We start from the raw sequence: 19,145 nt of genomic DNA, 5'->3' as shown, positions 1-19,145 counted from the left end.
AGGGAAAAAAATTGATCTTTACCATCAAGCAGGCACTCCCACTTTTGAGGAGCTCTAACATGAAAAGCAGATGCACACTGCACATTAGGAGGAAGGGGGGTAGCCCAAAGTGGCACAGAGAGAATGGAATGTTGAATTTTTCTCGTCCTGCCTTAAAATATAAATGTTATTTCATCATTCCTGTATTATGTGTATGGCATCACAGTGGAGGGTATGGGCTCTGAAGCGAGGCTGCTTGTGTTTGAACTCTGTATGGATCACCTCATAGTATTGAAAATTTGAGAAAAAAAATCTTGCCTTCTCTAAGCCACAACCTCCCCATCTATAAAATGGCAAAAATTAGAGCACAACACTTATAAAGTTGTTTGTAAGGACTGAATGAGTAGATGTATCAAAATCCCACCCACAGGGTTTGATACATATTATAGTAAGCACTCAATAAATTCCCATTGTCTCTTCGCTGGCCAAGAACTCTGTATTATCTTGGCATCCAGACTTTGGTGAACTGACTAGGGAAATGTTACGTAGTGCTTGAGAGCACAGACGGTGAAGCCAGATTTCCGGGGCTGGAATCCTGACCCTACCATGGATTTGCCTTGTGATTTTGGTAAAGTCCCTTATATTTTTGTGAGCCTCAGTTTTCCCAACTGTTAAATGGGAATTATAATAGGCTTGTTTTGAGAATTACTAATTTAATAAATAGGCTAAGTATTTAGCATATGCCTATTAAATAGTAAGTTCAGATAAGGATAAATTATTCTCACTCTTTCCCTTTCCTATTTTGAACTATTGTGGTTTCAAATCAGAAATGTTTTTCTTTTTTTAGGAGAACAAGTATTCCTATCAATAATGAAACATTAACATGGGTATACAAGGCCAGAGCTACTACAAGACAAATTATATAATTCTGAAACAGGCAATGTTAATTACATCAAGGGTATAGCTCTCAAGATAATCCTCAGCATAAAAGTTCATGCTTGAGACAACCAAGTACCTAAATTTTTTCTCTGGGAATCAGGACACCTGTAGCCCTGTTATGTGACCTTACTCCAACTTACTTTTCTATTATGGGGAACAGTTTCTACCAGGTGGGCTCATTTTTTCCATTCCCAGAACCTCTGGAAAAGTGGACAAAAGTGGATGTTTAAATTGGATGCTGAATCATCTTGAATGTGGCACGGAATTGAATTCTAAATTTGGATTTGTGACTTTCCAGTGAAATCACATTTCTGGCACCTGTGGCCATGGGTGTCAATGACAAACGTGGTGGTATAAATAGCTGTGGATGGAAACCCTTCAGCATAGTCCCTAGTCCAGATCCGGGGAGCAACCATGACGACCCTCATCTTTCTTGCTCTCCTGGGAGTCTCTGGTGAGTCTCGATCAATAAGTGATCAGTAGGTGTCTATGACTTTTTTAAGGATGCACTTTCTACTCTGGAAGACAACAATGAATGCTGAATATAATCTCTGTACTCAAGAGGCTTAAGGTGTTGAAACAACAATGTACAGTACATATGTCTGTAGATAACTAAATCTCACTTGCTGGAGAAGATGATGCAGGGCAGGGGTGATCAGTGTAGAAAGTATTAAGAGGAAGAACCTGCCCTGAATTTCAGGTACAGTCTATGAAGTAAGAGTGAAAAAGAAAAGATAGTCAATGTTAAGGGAACGTTGTTTTGATCTTTATAAGAACTTGGAGTTAATAATTGGGACTAATGACTAATCTTGTGCTCCTTGAAGAGGCTGTGAGCATCACAGCCTGAGTCTCCTCTATACTAAAAGGCACCTTAAGAGAGATCTTAACAGGAAAAGACACTCTATTTCTCATGAATAAAAGCTATGGGCTGGTTTTACCACATCTTCACTAATGAAATCTCTTTGATGTAAAACAACATGTCATGCAATCATGAAAAGAAATAGAGAAATGACTATTTCTGTTTTTATACTATTCAATACTATTGTACACTTCAAACTTACTACAGAATTTTCCCGAATTTGGTTGTTATAAATAAATTCAATACACATATTTACATATCAAAAAAGTCTATCTCAAATTACTTTAAAATATATGAACAACAGGGCATATATCATATAATCCCAGACATTTGGAGTCCTTAGAAATCATAATAAATCAGTGGTCCAAAATTTACAGTGCTGAATAAATTTAAAATGTTGGAAATATAATTGGGATGAGGGGAAAGATGAGAGAGAGAAACCTTATAATGTTCTATGAGATTATTTAGTTAACATTTTAGGTGAGAACCAAGAAGAGACTGTGGAAACAAAAGTACAAAACTCCCCATTTTTTCCAGGCCAGAACATTCTCAGGTGGTATTTAAAAGTTTCCTTTCTGTTACCTCATGTGGTGTTTATCCTATACTGAACTCTACAAATAAACACAATCATGGTGACTGCAAAGCTTTATTGAACACATACTTAAATGTCTCCTTAGCAAGGTTTTGTGTAAAAAGTATTCTTTATATTCTCAGGTAGTCGGCTTCAAGGCATTTATTATGTAAGGAGTCTCTGATTTGTGTGTGTGTGTGTGTGTGTGTGTGTGTGTGTGACATATGTAAAAAAACAGTCTATTGATCAAATTTAAAGCATAAATTAAAAATTAGATACTTATAATAGCATAAGTAGCATATGTGTTAAATGTATAGAACAATAAGATTTTGAAAACAATTATATTAAAATCACTGTTTCCTGATTATGCATGACAAGAAAACATGACCTCTTTTTTTCTGGTTAATCTGCAAAACCTTGCTGCTGAGTAGAAATTCCACAATAGCTCCAACTTCTCTCCGTCAGTTGCCTTCCCCACTGACGATGATGACAAGATTGTCGGGGGCTTCACCTGTGCAGCGCACTCTGTCCCCTACCAGGTGACCCTGAACTCTGGCTACCACTTCTGCGGGGGCTCCCTCATCAATAGTCAGTGGGTGGTGTCCGCAGCTCACTGCTACAAGTCGTAAGTAACCAATACTCACAGCCCTGTTCTCTGAGGTCAGGTCATCCCCAGCCCTGACAAAGCACAATCAGGGAGAACTACAGAGTTATGCTTGAGGGGGGAGCATTCAGATTTCAAGACCTCATTATCCCCCCACTGCCCAGGCGTTGTATGCATTGAGGGATTTTCCCACAAAAAGATACCCTTAGAGTTCCCTGATGGCCTTGCAAATGAGGGCAATAAAGACATAGGAAGAAAAATAGTGAGTGATTAACTATACCTAGAGTACCTTAACAGCACTAATCATTATAGCTCAACCAGGAAAAACATGGCATATGCAAGTAACAAAACACAGGAAATTTCCAGTACAACCTAAAGATAAACACAACTCATTCTATTCCCTTAATATTCTGCCATATCTCTGAGGCCTGCCATGGCTCCTTACAATAATTGATAATCCCAACCAGATTAATCAATACCAGTTGCCTTTTCACCTCCCACTGCTGGATTGGCATCATTTGGTTCCCATTCCTATACCTAATGAATCTAGCAAGATGTTGGGTTGTGAGTCTGGCCTTGGAGTGACGCCTACCCAAGGAATCCTCTAACCTGCACCGTAGGTGGTAGGACTACCTTAAGTGCACACTAACCTGTGTGTGTATGTGAGTGCTTCAGGGGGCTTCTGTCTGTGCTTATGCTCAAGACTGGGCTGTCGTGGAATGGGAAGGAGCTCACGTTGGAGACTTAGAGAACTTGTAACCTTTTAATCCAGCCGAATGCAGGTGGGTCTGGGAGCACACAACATTGAGGTCCTTGATGGCAATGAGCAATTCGTCAAAGCAGCCAAGATCATCGTCCATCCCAATTACAACAAAACAACCCTCAATGACGACATCATGCTGATTAAACTGAACAAACCTGCCACTCTCAATGCTCAAGTAGCCGCTGTCCCTCTGCCAAGATCTTGTGCACGTGCTGGTACCGAGTGTCTCATCTCTGGCTGGGGCAACACCAAGAGCAGTGGCTGTAAGTGTCACCTGGAACAGAATCACCAAGTCTGAGAATCCTAGAGGTGAAAAACGTGTTCAGAGTCAGTTAGCCCTAGCTGTCACTCAAGGCTATGTTCCCAGAGAATAGTGGGATTCTATGGAGTCTTAGAATATACTAATTGAAATGCGTAACGTTCCTCTGCTTGACAACACAACAAAAAAAGGACTATGGTAAAGTTGCCAGGTGTGCAACTAAAATGTGATTAGTGATTTGCAGGGAACCAAAACGCGAGGAGGTACACAGAACAGAGACTAAGAGATTTGGAACTTTTCAAAGCATAGCCCCGCTTCAGAAATAAAATCTCTAGATTTGAGATCTATGGTCACTGATGCTAGTGTCAGAGAGAGAACAATCTGTTGATGAAAACCGTTTGGAAGACCCTCCAGATATAAGTTGTTCTTCCAAAACAGAAGTTACCGGCAATCTGAGAGAAGGAATGGGAATATTGGGAAGAGGGGGGAGAGATCCTGAGAAAGAAATTCCCCAGATTGGATGGGTAATCCTCTTCCATTTCCACTCTTGCCCCCAACAGCCAGCTTCCCTGAGCTCCTGCAGTGTCTGAAAGCTCCCATCCTGTCTGACAGCGCTTGCCGCAGTGCCTATCCCGGCCAGATCACCAGCAGCATGATGTGCCTGGGCTTCATGGAGGGCGGAAAGGACTCTTGCCAGGTTACTTGCTTCGCACGCCTTCTCCTTCCAGCTCAGCCTCACATATCTCCACAGTATTTCCCATTTCCTGAAACTCAGAAAATTGAAAAGTTCTCCCTGGGGCTGATTATGAGGGCTGAGGGACAGATTTGGGATAAATGATAAATTCATTTTGCCATATTAATGGTTAGGGATCAGGGGAAAAGATACACAGAAGATCATGTGCAAACAGTACATCCAGGTGGGCTTCTGAGGAGGGCTAGAGCGGAAGGAAACTTTGAAAGGAGCAGGGCTAGGTGGGCAGCATTGCACTGCCCAGTCCTCACCTCTTCTTGGCACTACAGCCCTGCAACTAAGGAAAGAGGGAGCTCAAAGGAAGAGAAAGAATAGGGGTCCAGTATGGAGATTGAGGGTTGGTTTTCCAGTCAAAGAGAAGGGCTTCATGGAGGATCAGTAGCCTGGGAAGGTGGTCCCGGGTAAAGGAGGAACACCTTTGAGCCTTTCTCCCATCTGGGCACAGTTGTGAGTTCTAACTGGCTCTTCCTTCTTGCCCAGGGTGACTCTGGTGGCCCTGTGGTCTGCAACGGACAGCTCCAGGGCATTGTCTCCTGGGGCTATGGCTGCGCTCAGAAAGGCAAACCTGGTGTCTACACCAAGGTCTGCAACTTCGTGAGGTGGATTAAGAAGACCATCGCTGCCAACTAAACGGCTTCATCTCTTCATGACCCTACATGTTAGTCAGCTTCACCTTCCTCCCATCCTGAAAACAGTATCTAAATAAAAACATTTTCTCCTGTACCAGATATATCCAAGAAGTGTCCTTACTTGGTTTGTGTACTTTCTCTTCAAAGTGGCTACTGAGAAGAGGGTGCATATAGAGTTGAACTATTACATGAAGATGGAATTTGAAAGGCTATTTAGTCATTCATTCATTCAGCCTCATCAAAATAAATTACTGCTCACCTACTATATGCCAGACTCCATGTGGATATTTGGGCTATAAAGATGACTAAGGTTAGCCATCACTGTTACCACTATATTTTTACACAGATAATGACACTAAAATGCAGAAAGTTAAAATCGACTGCCTAAAGTCACTCAACTAGTTCATTGTGCAGCTGAAGTGAAGCCCCAGCCTTTCTTATCCCATCGCTTTGCTGCTGCTGTGTGACCCTGTGCTCTCCCTTTGTCTCTAATCTACCTGAAACTCTGTGAGGCTAGACTAGGACATGGAGAATGTTTTAAAAAGTACAGATCCTGCATTTCCAAGGTTTCATCTACCTATTTCTTTTATTCTCCAAGATACTCTTGTTTTCCATCTGGAATTTTACTGCTACGGCATGCATGATTTCTGCCAGTAATCTGTACCCCCTCCCACACTAGACCGCCCAAATCCCAGCTCAACGTAGGTACTATTTTGAACTGTAAGCAAAAAAAGGTGCAAATGCAGATAAGTTTTGTGGAAAATTGATCTGTTACTGAGACCATAAAAGTCTTGACTATAGGGGTGGTGTTCTCTGTTCCCTTCCGCCCTATCCCGAGAGGCAGCACAGACACCCCGCTTTAGTTCTTCAATGTTGTTCCCTGCAACTTTTCATTTTTCCTTGGATCATCTAGAGGATGATTAGGAGTACAGGTCCCAGTACATGATTCCTATGTGTATTTGGTATGAATCAAGGATGAAAGATACAATATGGTCTGAGCATAACAGCATTGGAATAGGTCGAGGAGTTCTGAAAGGTAAACACGTTTGTAGTCCCGGTAGGATAACGGGATACAGTGAAGGATGGGTATGATCTTAGTTGGTGCGCTGTAACCAGAAAACCACAGATTGCGTGGCTTAAGCAATAGACAGTAATTACTCACAGTTGTTGAGACGGGAAAGTCCAAGATCAAGGTGACACAGGAGGTAGTGGGGGCCCCGTTCTGGCTTGTAGACAGCTGCCTTCTTGCTGTATCCTCACATGGCTGAGAGAACTGACTCTAGTATTGTAATAGGGGCGGGGCAGGCGTGCAGCCAATAGCACGTGGCCGTTACCCTGTTACTGAGCAACTGTTACTGTGAGATCAGAAGCAGGAGACCCTTCACCTGGCGGGTGGAGGTCCCCCTTGGCCAATGGTTGGCCATGTCGTGGTCCTTGCGGGGGGCAGTGCATGTGGTAAGAGGTGTATCAAGGGCTGGTGGGTGAGCTGGGGGGGCCTCGGGGACAGGCTGGGTGCTGTGTCCTGCAGAGCTCCAGAGTCCTCGCCACGACAGCCCACTGGCCGGGCCCAGGTCTTGAGGCAGGGGGAACCTCTCCCCCATCCCTGCCTCTGCAACCTAATGGCCACAGCAGTCTGCACGGGTCCACAGGACCTGCTCCCCAGGTCCACTTTGGGTGTCCTGAGGAGCCTGAGCGCTGGCTGGGTCCTGGGCACCTGGCTCCCTCAGTGATGACAGCTGGGCAGGGTCTGGGGACCTGGCCCTGAGGGCACCGTCAGCAGAGAACTACCTCTTCGGCAGGGCCTGGATGCTGGACGAGCGCTCCCGGGCAGGGTAACCCTCCCATGCAGGGACCCCCTCCTCTTAGCCAGGGCCTGGACCTCAGAGGGCGAAAGTCCAGCCTTGGGACCTTGAACTTTCTTGTCAGAACAGAGAACAACATTTGTTTTGGTGGAGGTTTACAGGAACATCGTGACCTGACCGCGACCTGACCTCAAGAACAAAGGATCTGACACCAAGAAATCTGTAACAACTAACCATGCCCCTCCCTCAGCTTTCCTATAAAAGGGCTTTGCTGAAAGCTTTCAGGGAGTTTAGGGTTTTTAAGGTATGAGCCACCCGTTTCCTTGCATGGCCCTGCAATAAACCTTTCTCTGCTCCGAACTCTGATGTTTTGGTATTGTTTGGCCTCATTGTGTGTCAGGCACACAGACGTGTGTTAGGTAACAGTATCTCCCTCTTATTAGAGCACTAATTCCATCATGGGGGCTCCACCTTTATGACCTCATCTAAACTTTCCAAAGGCCCTACCTCCTCATACCATCTCCTTGGGTGTTAGGGTTTGAACATACGAATTTTGGTGGTGAGGGACACAGATATGCAGTCCATAATAGGTATCTCAGAAGGGGAAGGTATGGGAAGATACATTCCCGTATTACCAATTTTCTATCCCTTTGTGTACCTCTGGATGGCACATTTGCAGGGAGCAGTCCTAAGCCCTTCATGTTACCTTATCATGCCACTAGGATGGAGCCCAGATTCCTTAGCCTTGCATTCAGGGCTGTTAAGTGTTCAGTTATAACTAATCTGTCCTGTGTATTTCCTTAGTTGTTATCGAATTGCTTTTATGTTTGCTTATGGCCTAAAATAATTTCACATATAACTCCTCTTTTTTTTGTTTTTAAATGGTACCTTATATCTACCTTAAATAAACATCTCAGGCTTCTCTACAGAAACAAATGAGTTTAAAGATTTCCCTGTTCCCTCTGAAACGTTCTTTTACCCCACCCATCACCACCACCAATATACACCTACTCACCTAACCACCTCAGGTAGAGGGAAGATTCAGAGACCTGAAAAGATAAGTGAGATAACATAAAAGATGAGAGATCAGGGCAGGCCTAAAGTAAAGTATGAAAAGGCAAATAAATCATTTTTCTGGACACCATCCAATAGTCCCTTTTCAGCATATCTTGGCATTTTCTATCTCTTGTTTAAAATCTGACTTGTTATAATTTGTGAAATTATATTAAAATGTGAAATCTATATGCTCTTTGGCCCAGCAGCTAAACTTCTAGAATCCTATCGTATTAAAATGTGCTTATAAAAACAAAAATGTGTAAGTGTGAGTGTATCATTTAGGAATCATTCAGTTGCAAGGAACAGAATGTCCAACTCATACTTTAACATGTACTTTAAAATGCACTGGTGGAAGCTTAGAAATAGTGAGCACTGCAAGAATGGTTTGATTCAGCAATTCAAAAATGCCATCAGGGGACCCAATTTATTTCTGTCTTTGCCCTCTGCATCACTGTCAGCTTTATCCTAAGGATAAAGCCTTGTGATCAAGACAGCTGTCAGAGCCATACTCTCCCTTGCCTGTATCTAGGGAGAAATAAGCTTTTTCCCCAGAAGCCCCTGTCGGACATATTGTGTCTCCTTAACTGAATTTGGTCACTCTCACATCCCTGAGCCAATAACTGAAGAGGATTATGCTGTTGAACATAATTAAGTTACATGGCACACCATCAGAGCACGATGGATATTCATTTTGCAATAAACATGGCCTACTTGGTATATATTTGGTTAACTGAGTAATTATAAGGTTAGCTATCAAGAAAAGGAGGTGTAGATTTTAAGGAGGCAGCCACAGTCTCCACCAGAGTAATCAAGGATGCTTACTGATGTGTTGTCTACATAACAGTGAAAATCCGGAAATAACTCAAATAGTCATTAACAGAGGATTGATTAAATAAACCTGGTATGTTGTACAGTAGAGACAATGTAACTATTCTATTCATTTATCCAACCGCTTAACTTATTGAGGGCCTATTACCTGCCTAACAGTGTTTAATTCACTAAAGATACAGCAAGGAAGAAAACAGTCAAAACCTTGCCTTCACGGTGTATTCATTCTGATTGGGTAAACAAAAAACAAATAAATAGAGACTAGAGAATATAATGCTAATCAATGCAAATGCCACAGGAAAAGAAAACTGGATCAAAGAATGGATAAATGGAAAGCAAAGATCTGCTTCCAAAGTATAATCAAAAGAAAAACATCAAAAGACCTGTGAAAGCATACTATGATTTAAAAACCCATTTTGTAGTCAGAAGAGATATCTCTCACCAAAAGATATCTACTACAAATAAATACCTAATTCATGATTCAATAAAATCCAGGAAGACATGATATTTCATAGCAAAACTAAGGCAATGTAAAGAGGTAACAGTCTGAGATTAGGAAAAAAGTTTTTTTGCTTGCTGTGTCTCATTACAGAAACAGATAGATTTAATTTATTTATCACTTGCTCTGAAAACTCTCAGACGGCTCTCAACTGTCAACTTCATGGTTAGGACCTTTGATAGCTATGTAAAATAAAGCAATATTTGCACTTGGAAGTTTAGCTACTTATGTAAATATTTTTTCACATGGGATATATAAGCTGGATAGAAGTAACTTCCCTTCAGATTGGTACACTCCATAATCTGTTAGTTTTCCCATTAATGAGCAAAAAATTTTAAGGTATACTCAAGATGAATTTATCTAAGAATATTTGCTTTAATAGGACAAATAGAAGCCTCTTTTTCCCTAGAAATCTTATTTAATTCATTATTTAAATGAAAACTAGTTTAATCATTTATCTTTTATGGCAAGTAAATTTAGTGTTAAAATCAAATTTTAAAAGACCTTTAAAAAATAAAGATATTTACTATCTTGGTATGATTTTAGCCTTACTTTTAAAAGTCAAGTAAGAATGTCTGCCTTGTTGAAAAAATGCAACTATAAAAGTCTTTATTTAGTCTTAAAAATAACCATTTTTTCTGAGTAGCTCAGTCTAATCCCTTTTTAATTTATATTCCATCTAAGCTGTGGAAACTTTCTAAACATACTCTTGCCATACGATCCAGCAATCACACTCCTTGGTATTTACTCAAAGGAGTTGAAAATGTATCTCCACAGAGAAACCTGCACATGGGTGTTGATAGCAGCTGTATTTATAATTGCCAAAACCTGGAAGCAAACAAGATGTCCATCCTATGAATTAGGTGCTAATATTCCTCCCATCTTATAAATTAGAATACTGAGGCTTAAAGAGGTTAAATGTTTTTATCAGGACAAGGCACCTAGAAAGTCCTGAAGCCAGGAATTGAACCCTACCTAGGAGCTTGACTTCTGAGTCTATGCTCTTCACTGCTATTAATAAACATGGAAATGTTACAAAGATTTAAGGACTTACAACAATATTTGGACATAGATAAAAAAGTGTCCCCAGAGGCCTAGAAAATACGGGGATCCTAAGGTTATAGTTATTTTATTTAACAAGCATTTATATAGGACTTACTATTTACCATTAGAACTTGCTGTTCTAAGCACTTCATAAATAGAAAATCTGAACAGACCAATAATGAATAAAGAGATTGAGTCAGTAATCAAAAACCTCTCAACACAGAAAACCCTAGGACCAGACAGCTTAGCTGGAGAATTCTAACAAACATTCAAAGAACGGACACCAACCCTGCTCAAACTCCTCCAAAAGTTGAAGAAGGGAGAACACTTCCCAACTCATTCTACAAGGCCAGCATTACCCTGATATCAAAGCCAGAGAAAGACAACACAAGAAAACTATAGACCAATATCCATGGTTGAAACCACTATTTGTTACATATCTCGGAGGGGGGGGGGCAGTCAGAAAGTTAAGGCTAACTTATAAAAAGAAGGAGTGGGGTGCATTAAAAAGAGTACTAAGTGTCAAACACAGAAACTGAACAGGTAGGGAGATTGATTTTATTCAGATTATTGCAATAAGAATATCCCAGATCTGGAGATCAGAGTGCCTCAGCAGGATGCTTTTGCCTTAAGACTTTTGTAGGGAGATGTAGACAAGTTACAGGTGGGGAGATTAACAGTTGAGGTTGTTTTGCAATCAGGGGAATTCTCAGTTAGCTGAACAGGAAGTGTTTATCTCTAGTTGTAGTTAGGTTCGGGGGGCGGGGGAGGAAACAGTTCTAAGCTCAGCTAATCATTGATGAGAGAAAGAATGGGGAGCTGGAGGGTCTGCATGGATCAGGCAAAAGCAGGAAGGTCTGTGGCTGTCCTTGTCACACGTCCACAAAGGAGTCATCCAAAGTCTTATGGGAGCCATGAGAAAGAGTGGATGGAGCCTTTTCAAACTCATGTGGGGAAGGGTCATTCTTTGTGATAAGCCATTTCTCAGAATACAGAATTTCCAAGAATTTTTCACCCACTGCTGTTTTCTGGAGCACAGGGCTCAGGTAAAGTTCTACACATCAGGGGAAATCTGGAAACACCGTTCCGAGTCCTGACTTGCCTGTTAACTTCCACGAGGCCTACGGCATCCTCGTCACTAAAATGGCGAGTGGAGGATGATTTGTTAAATCTATTTCATACCCCAATGTTTGAAGAGTCTCTAAGAGGGGCAGAGGGACTCTTGGGGAAAAGGGAGATGGCAAGTGAGGGCAGGGAGAGAGGTTCACAGTCACAAAGGGAGGAGAGGACAACAAAGAAAGACTGTGTCACAGAGAGGGGAGGAGAATGTCAGCAGGTACTCCTGAGATTTTTAGGGTCAGAGAAGAGGCACCAGGGGCTGGACTTGGTCTGCCCCTTTCCCTTTCACCCACATCAGAGACAGATCTCAGGTGTGCCTTATGTAACTGGATTTTGATCAGGGCTTGTTTGAAGACATCTGTAAAAGCCTTGCTTCTCCCCTACCCCCCCCAACTTAATATTTTCTCTCCCCGCTGTTCTTGCCAAGGACGCTTGGACTAAAGATTGAGACAGCTGACAGCTTGATCTGACTTGTCTGCTCCTGGTGAGATCCCAGCCTGCCATGAAGTGCTATCTCATCTTTGCACTCATGAGCGCAGCTGGTGAGGCTGAGGTCTTGTTGCTGCTTAGGCAGAGATGCGGTGGTGTGTGGGAGGGTCAGAGAGGGAGGTAGCTAGCCACAACTGAAGAGAGAGGAGTTGGTGGGCATTTCCTTCAAGTAACTGTTGATGCAAACAAAAGGAACCACTCTCGATGCACAGCTCACCCCACCAGCAGTCTCTCTGAGCTTCTCCGGTGCCTGTGAGCATGTTAGGATACATCACTATAAGTCCCCTGCACTCTCCCAAGGCTCTTGAGTGCGTGATTTCCTAGATTGCCGCGTCTCCTGGACAGACACCAGAAAAGTATATCTTCCCTTTCTCTGAGCAGATGGACTTTGGAGGAGTGAGTGCAGGAAAGGAAGGGGGGCTAGGTCAGGGGCTCTGAGAGCCTCGTGGCCCTATCCCAAGCTTTTCCACTCCTTTCACCACCAAAGTCAGGTAGTATTTAACTTTTTCCTTTCATTCCTGGCAAAAGTTAATTTAAACTATTATTTTTAAAGTAGTTAAGTCTTTTTTTTTTCATTTTTATAATACACAGCACTGCCAGTCAGGGTTTTTGATCAGCCTCAGATAAGCCTTTGCATTAATTTCACATTTAATATACCTCCATCTCAAGCAAAGACATGTGTCAGTTTTCTTCATGTGTAGAGCTCAGGTGACATGCATGATTGCCCTTTGATTTAAAAGAATATTTAAAAATAACTTGAAGACCTTGACATTGTCCTTGAAAACCTTAAGGTGGGAAAAACTATCCTAGTCAACTCTCACTGCCTGCCCTGTCTCTCCTTCTACCTGTGACCCCACTGATTCTTTAGGAGTCATTCTGGCCCAAGATTCTAACACTGAGAAGATGAACATAGCAGAAGATTTTACTATTCCTTACATGGTCTATCTTCAGTCCTTCCCAGAACCCTGTGTGGGGTCTCTCATTCACCCTGAGTGGGTACTGACCGCTGCTCACTGCCCCTTACCGTAAGTATCCGTTTGCTCTTGGGAGCCATAAGGGTTCTATTCAAACAAAATCAGGTCTGATGAGGCATCCCAGCAAGTTCTAATGGCATCCTAGGGAATTAGAAGACCCAGGAAGAGAGAGGGTCATCTTCCCAACGGGGAAAATAATACACACTTGGGTGGTTTAGGAGGAGATGAAGAGGAAGGTGTCAGAAGACTCTTTCTCACAGAGAGTAAATAATATTCATTCATTCAACATACTTATTGAACATTTACTATATTCTAGGGACTGCTTAATGCACTGAAAAAACAGCAAGGGAACAAGACAGAAATTCGTTTTCCCTCATGGAGCTCACATTCTGGTAGAGGAAGTAAGCCATAACAAATAAATGTCCCAAAATAAAATATTAAAAAGAGGGCCAAGCTGTAAAATACAGGAATAAAGCAAGATATCTACTTTACTTAGGGTGATCATGTCAGGCCTAGTTGAAGAGATGAGACCAACAGGAAGAGGAGGATGCAACCAAGTGAATAAATCCTGGGGAAAATTCCAGGCAGAGGGAATAGTGTACAGAGTCTATGAAGCAGTAAAGATAACTGAGTGTTTGCCAAACTGAGAGACCAGTGCTGAGTGGGTGTAATGAGTAGGGATGGGTGTTCACAGGCTGAGGTCGAAGTGTTAGCAGAAGCCACGCAATGCAGGTAACAGGAGAAGGGCAAAGGAGCTCTGCACGAGATGATGCTGTCCCTTACAAACCTCAGTGTCTCTGTTGTGTGTGAGAAACTGTTGTATGACTGGGACCTAGCCAGAGTTTCAGGCGTATATAAGGGTCATTTCTAACTCAGAACTCTTAGCCATCTGGTTGTTCAAGGCAGTTTACTCAGACCCAGATTGAAGCCGTGCTCTGTGTGTTAATGAGAAATACAAAGGAAATAAAGACAGTTCATCCCCTCCAAGAACTGGAGCTGGTAAATTGGATGTTCTTCTCTCAGCCAGGCCTAATGCATGAACTGTTTCTGGTAGGCAGTGGCTCCTGTATCTGTTACGTGACTGGACTCCTGACACTGGAAGTCTGTGGGTTTGAATTTGTCCAGGAAATATAATGGAAGATGGTAAATGGGAGTCCTGATAGACTACTAAGAGTCTTGTGAATCTATAATCAGTGTAGGCAGCACATGGTAAATACAATGATATGGCCCCAAGAGGAGCTGGGAAGGGCCTAAGAATATCCAGAAACAAAGGGTACAATATGCTTGCTCAAGAGTTGCTTGAGACAGTGTAGTGCAGACAACGACCTCTGGAATAAAGGACTGTGGTGCCATCTCTGTTACCTATTCATTCAGATCATCCATCATCACCAGCATCATCACCAGCATCACCATCATCACAACTAGATTGCACTGAGTATGTTCTAGGTGGCAGATACAATGTCAGGTTTTATGTATATACATTGAGTCTAACACAACAGTCCTATAAACTATTGTTATTACTATTTTACAGACCAAGGCCAGTCACTTGAGTTCTCAGGTCTAAGAGATAAAATTAAGATGATTGGAGGAGGTCACCTCTGACACTTCTTGCAATTCTGACATTCTGTGGCCCTGTTCTCTCCCAACTCCCTGCCTTCTTTCTTCCATAGTGTTAAAATCCGATTGGGAGTTTATCAACCCAACATCGAAAATAAGAAAGAGCAGGTACGGAATTTCTCAATGATGGTGCCCTACCCTGAATTCAACGCACGATCTCTGAACAATGACTTGGTGATGATAAAACTGTCTAAGGCCGCTGCACTCAACAACCAAGTGGGAACCATAGCCATAGCTATGGAACCCTTATCACTTAATGATTCCTGCTTTATCCCAACCTGGACCTGGAGTAAATATAAAAACCGTAAGTGTTTGACTCTGTGTTCTTCATACTGAGAAGGTTTTGGCGCTGGGGAAAATGTGGAGGGATATACCTGAAGGAAATAGCTGCTATGAGGTAATGCTCTTGACCCTAGAGGGATTACTGCAGGGCCTTACACTACCATTATACTCTCTTTCAGTATTACCAAAGGATGCTGGAACCACCACTCGATATCTGAAATGAACTGATAAAGCTAAATGTATTGCTTATTATAGAAGAGCAATGCTGAGCAGACACAGTCTCAAGGAGCAGAGTCCTAGGCTTATATGGGGTTTGTGGGAAGCTTTCCGTACAGGGTTTGGAAGACTTTCTGGGGCTTAAGAAAGTTGACGTCATCTGTAGAGGCATGGTTACCTGGGTGAGATTGTTGTTGATTGGTTGGCACTCAGCATGTTTATTGGAGGCGAGTCTGATTTGCTGACTTTAAAAAGTGACATTGATTGATTGGCTTGCCAAAGCCTGTTCACTGAGGCAAATTGTCATGGGTGATAATCAGGTTTAAACCCTTCTCTGGTAGTTACAGAACAATTCATATGTTCTGTAAAAATAAAAAGTGGGAGACTGGGGCTTCCCTGGTGGCGCAGTGGTTGGGAGTCCGCCTGCCGATGCAGGGGACGCGGGTTCGTGCCCCGGTCCGGGAAGGTCCCACATGCCGCGGAGTGGCTGGGCCCGTGAGCCGTGGCCACTGGGCCTGCGCGTCCAGAGCCTGTGCTCCGCAACGGGAGAGGCCACAACAGTGAGAGGCCCGCGTACCGCAAAAAAAAAAAAAAAAAAGTGGGAGACTGTGTTGTCTATCAGTCTGTTTTGTGAAAACAACAGTAGAAAGTGGGAACTTTTGTATTCTCAGTATTTGGCAACTTCAATTTAGAAGCAACATTCCAGGGAATCTAAGTGAACATATTTTATGAACAAATTGAAGATTTTAAGTCTTATTCAAAGTAACTGTATCACATTTTACAAAGTAATTCATTACACACCATTTGAAAACAAAATAAAACTCCATAAATGTTTTATCCCATAGGCTCTGCATGTCAGAATCATATTGACAAACCAATTCTACAAGCTCTCTGGTGCCAGCCTCCCAATATTTATTGAGTTCATTATTTCAAGTAACTAGGTTATTTTCACCTAGCTTGTTCTATGTATTTCAATTCAATTTCCATAAAAACTTAAAACTGAACATAACTCTTCTTGTTGTTTTCTGACTTGACATTTTCTGGTCTAATCTGCTTTAAGACGTTAGATTGGATATATATCAGAAAAATCCTTCTCTGTAAGTAACACTAGGCTTAGCCTGAGCAATCTCTGGTTAATTTTTTGTTTCCTTCCTCCTTGTTACTCTCTACCAGAGATTAAAATTATATAATGCCTTGGTTAGACTCCTTGCATCCTGAGGTTAACAGCATAGTAACAATTGCTATTAGTGAGATGAGCAATATTACTTCTTAGGGGAAAATATATATGTATATTTATACATATACACGCACATACACTTATAAATAATCCATTTATAAATTATCTCACTAAAAAAGCGTGTTTAGACACATTAAAAATAGTTTTCTACCTTTATGATTAAATGTAAAGATGATGAAGTAGGTGCCAAAAATGAAGCTTTCTTGGGGACAACGGCTTTGTGTCTCTCTCTTCTCACAATCATTCATAATTTTCCTGTGGTTTTTCAAGCTTTCTAAGTTATGCACGCTACAGACAGAATTATAGATCTGATGATATCTGACGTAAGGCTCACATAATGCTCTGAATCCACTGCTCTGACACAGAGATACTGAACAAGGGACTCTAAGAAGGATGGAATGTCTGATACCTGCCATAAATATTCTCGGGTATTAATGTATTCACAAAATAGAGGCTGATCACAAGAGTATATGTGATAAGAAGAGTAACCCTGGACTTCATTTCTCTTCCCCACAGTTAGTGACCCTGACAGGCTGACTTGGATCAACCAATATACTCTCCCCTACAATGAGTGCCAGAATATGCAAGATGAAAGAGTGGCAATAAACATCATGTGTGTGGGACAACCTCTAAAGACCTTATCTGAAAATAAGGTATCTTTCCCTTCCCCAGACAGGAAGATAGCAAGGGGTCCATGAGGAGGAGAGGTGCCCATGGGAAACCAAATGGTGCCCAACAGGAAGGCCTGGAGCCCTTCTGCTCTTTCTCCTCTGTGTCTGGATTTCTCATCAATTCCCCTGCCTTCCTTCACAGTGGGAGAGATTCGGGGGGAGGAGCCATTTGTCCTTTCTCCCCCTACTTGCTCTCAGTTTGGTCAAATTCAAACCAAGAGAGGTAAGCCCTACGTGGATGTGAAGAGAGGTTTGTCACCTCTCAAGAAAAATGATTCCAGGCCGTGAGGTGCTTCTGCTACTATAATGTGCCACTTCTTGCAATGAATTCTTGTTCCACGAGGACAAAGCATGATTGATCTCCTGTTCCCTCTCTCTGGCAGGAGGTCTCAGCAGCTCCAGCCATCTGCGGTGGGAGGTTGCATGGCATCTTGACTTGGGCAAAAGGAAGTGTCACCCTGGGAAGTGAAGGATTCTTCACAGAAGTTAATCCTTACGCAAGATGGATCATGAGCATCATTGAAAGCTACTGAGGCTCCTGTGTTCCTCCATCCCTTCAGCGCAGTCTCTTCTTGATTTCTACACTGGATCCACAACTCTATCTTTCTTGTTCTTGAACAGAATTCATTAAAAACAAAAATGACACTAAAAACTTGGGCCATGGCCCCTGATCTCTTTATCACATAAACTGTAAACATGATGAGAAATTTAGCAACATCCTCACCATTTGTTCATTCAAAAATTATTGAAATATCAGCTATTTGGTAGGTACTGCATATGCTAGGGATACATTATGACACAGACTTTGCCATCTGTTAGCCAATACCTTGTGACAACTGCTACAATGGAATGAGCAATAAGTTCCATGGGAGTATAGAAGAAAAAACATTAGGGTATCAGAGTCACGGGAGGTACCACCCAAGAGGCAGACAAATTAGGGGAGAATATTGTAAAACTGAGGTTTAGTTAAGTAGAAGTCAGAAAAGCATAAAAACTGTGATGTGTGCTGGAAAATATATGTAAATAAGTAACACTGGAGGGTAGAAAATTGTTTGCAGAGGGGGAGAGAGAATGTGATAAAAGAGTATTATTTATAGCAGGTAAGTGTTAGATAGCAAAGGGCCTGACCTGTTTGGTAAAGGAATTTAGATGTTTATCTTGTAGGCATCAGAGGGTGTGTCATTAAAGCCACCATGGTAAATGAAACATTGTCAAACTTCTGAATTGGGAGATGTAGGGAAGCAGAGTCTGTACATTTTAGACATATTGACTGTGAGTAGAAACAACAGGGGCAGAGTCAGGGAAAGTCAGCTGAGTTTCTGACTTTCACAACGGCCTAGATGGTGGTTCTAAACAGTAATCTAAAGAGAAGCAATGTTTTCATGTGTAATGGGTCAGGAACAATGGTTATGAATCAGAGAGATGGGGCATGTTATGTTTGAGGTCCTTGAAGGAACTAGAGATGGTCATTTCAAGCAGACAAAGATCTGGCTCTCAGGTGATATCCAAATAATAACAACGGGGTGGGTTCTGTGTTTATAGGTAGTAGGTGCAGACTTTAGTAAAGCTCTGTGCTATTGGGAAGAGCTCTGATGGATGCTCAGTGCTTCTCTCACACTGGCATAAAATGAGGAGATGTACAGCATCCCAAACCCATTGACCAGGACACCTAAGAATACAGAATTTAGAGGATGCTGAATGACCCAAAAGTAGGGGTTCAAGTGATATATGAGAGGCTATGGAGTTACATGTAGGGGAGGGGCAGTGTGATATGGGATTACCTGTTAAAAAGGGAAAGAGGAACAGAGAGGGCCAGTGAGATGAGCAGAGAGAATCATGACACAGGAGAAAAAGACTCTGCAAAGAGTGAAGAGATTTGGAGCTGCATCTCATGAGGGAGGTGGTGAATCTGTGTGTCTGTAGAGATTGCTGAGGTGGGCTGGGTTTTGATTATTGA

The 19,145-nt window shown here is 42.2% G+C and overlaps 2 protein-coding genes across 2 annotated transcripts; both read left to right on the top strand.

Annotated features, from left to right (window-relative positions):
• Positions 1–1,332: 1,332 nt before the first annotated feature.
• Positions 1,333–5,355, top strand: LOC307058152 (trypsin; the record flags this gene model as incomplete). Its single annotated transcript, XM_079711566.1, has 5 exons — positions 1,333–1,372; positions 2,814–2,973; positions 3,725–3,978; positions 4,535–4,671; positions 5,206–5,355. The coding sequence occupies 5 exons, from the start codon at positions 1,333–1,335 to the stop codon at positions 5,353–5,355; spliced, it is 741 nt and encodes a 246-aa protein (XP_079567692.1).
• Positions 5,356–12,204: 6,849 nt separating this feature from the next.
• LOC307058176 (putative inactive serine protease 58) lies at positions 12,205–17,721 on the top strand (the record flags this gene model as incomplete). The annotated part of the gene is made up of 5 exons (XM_079711588.1): positions 12,205–12,244; positions 13,063–13,216; positions 14,836–15,086; positions 17,034–17,170; positions 17,572–17,721. The coding sequence occupies 5 exons, from the start codon at positions 12,205–12,207 to the stop codon at positions 17,719–17,721; spliced, it is 732 nt and encodes a 243-aa protein (XP_079567714.1).
• Positions 17,722–19,145: the final 1,424 nt, after the last annotated feature.

Source organism: Hyperoodon ampullatus (assembly GCF_949752795.1).
Source record: "Hyperoodon ampullatus genome assembly, chromosome: 9".
NCBI classification, from domain to species: Eukaryota; Metazoa; Chordata; class Mammalia; order Artiodactyla; family Ziphiidae; genus Hyperoodon; species Hyperoodon ampullatus.
Note: the sequence above shows the minus strand (reverse complement) of the source record. Positions and strands in the feature narration are given on the sequence as shown.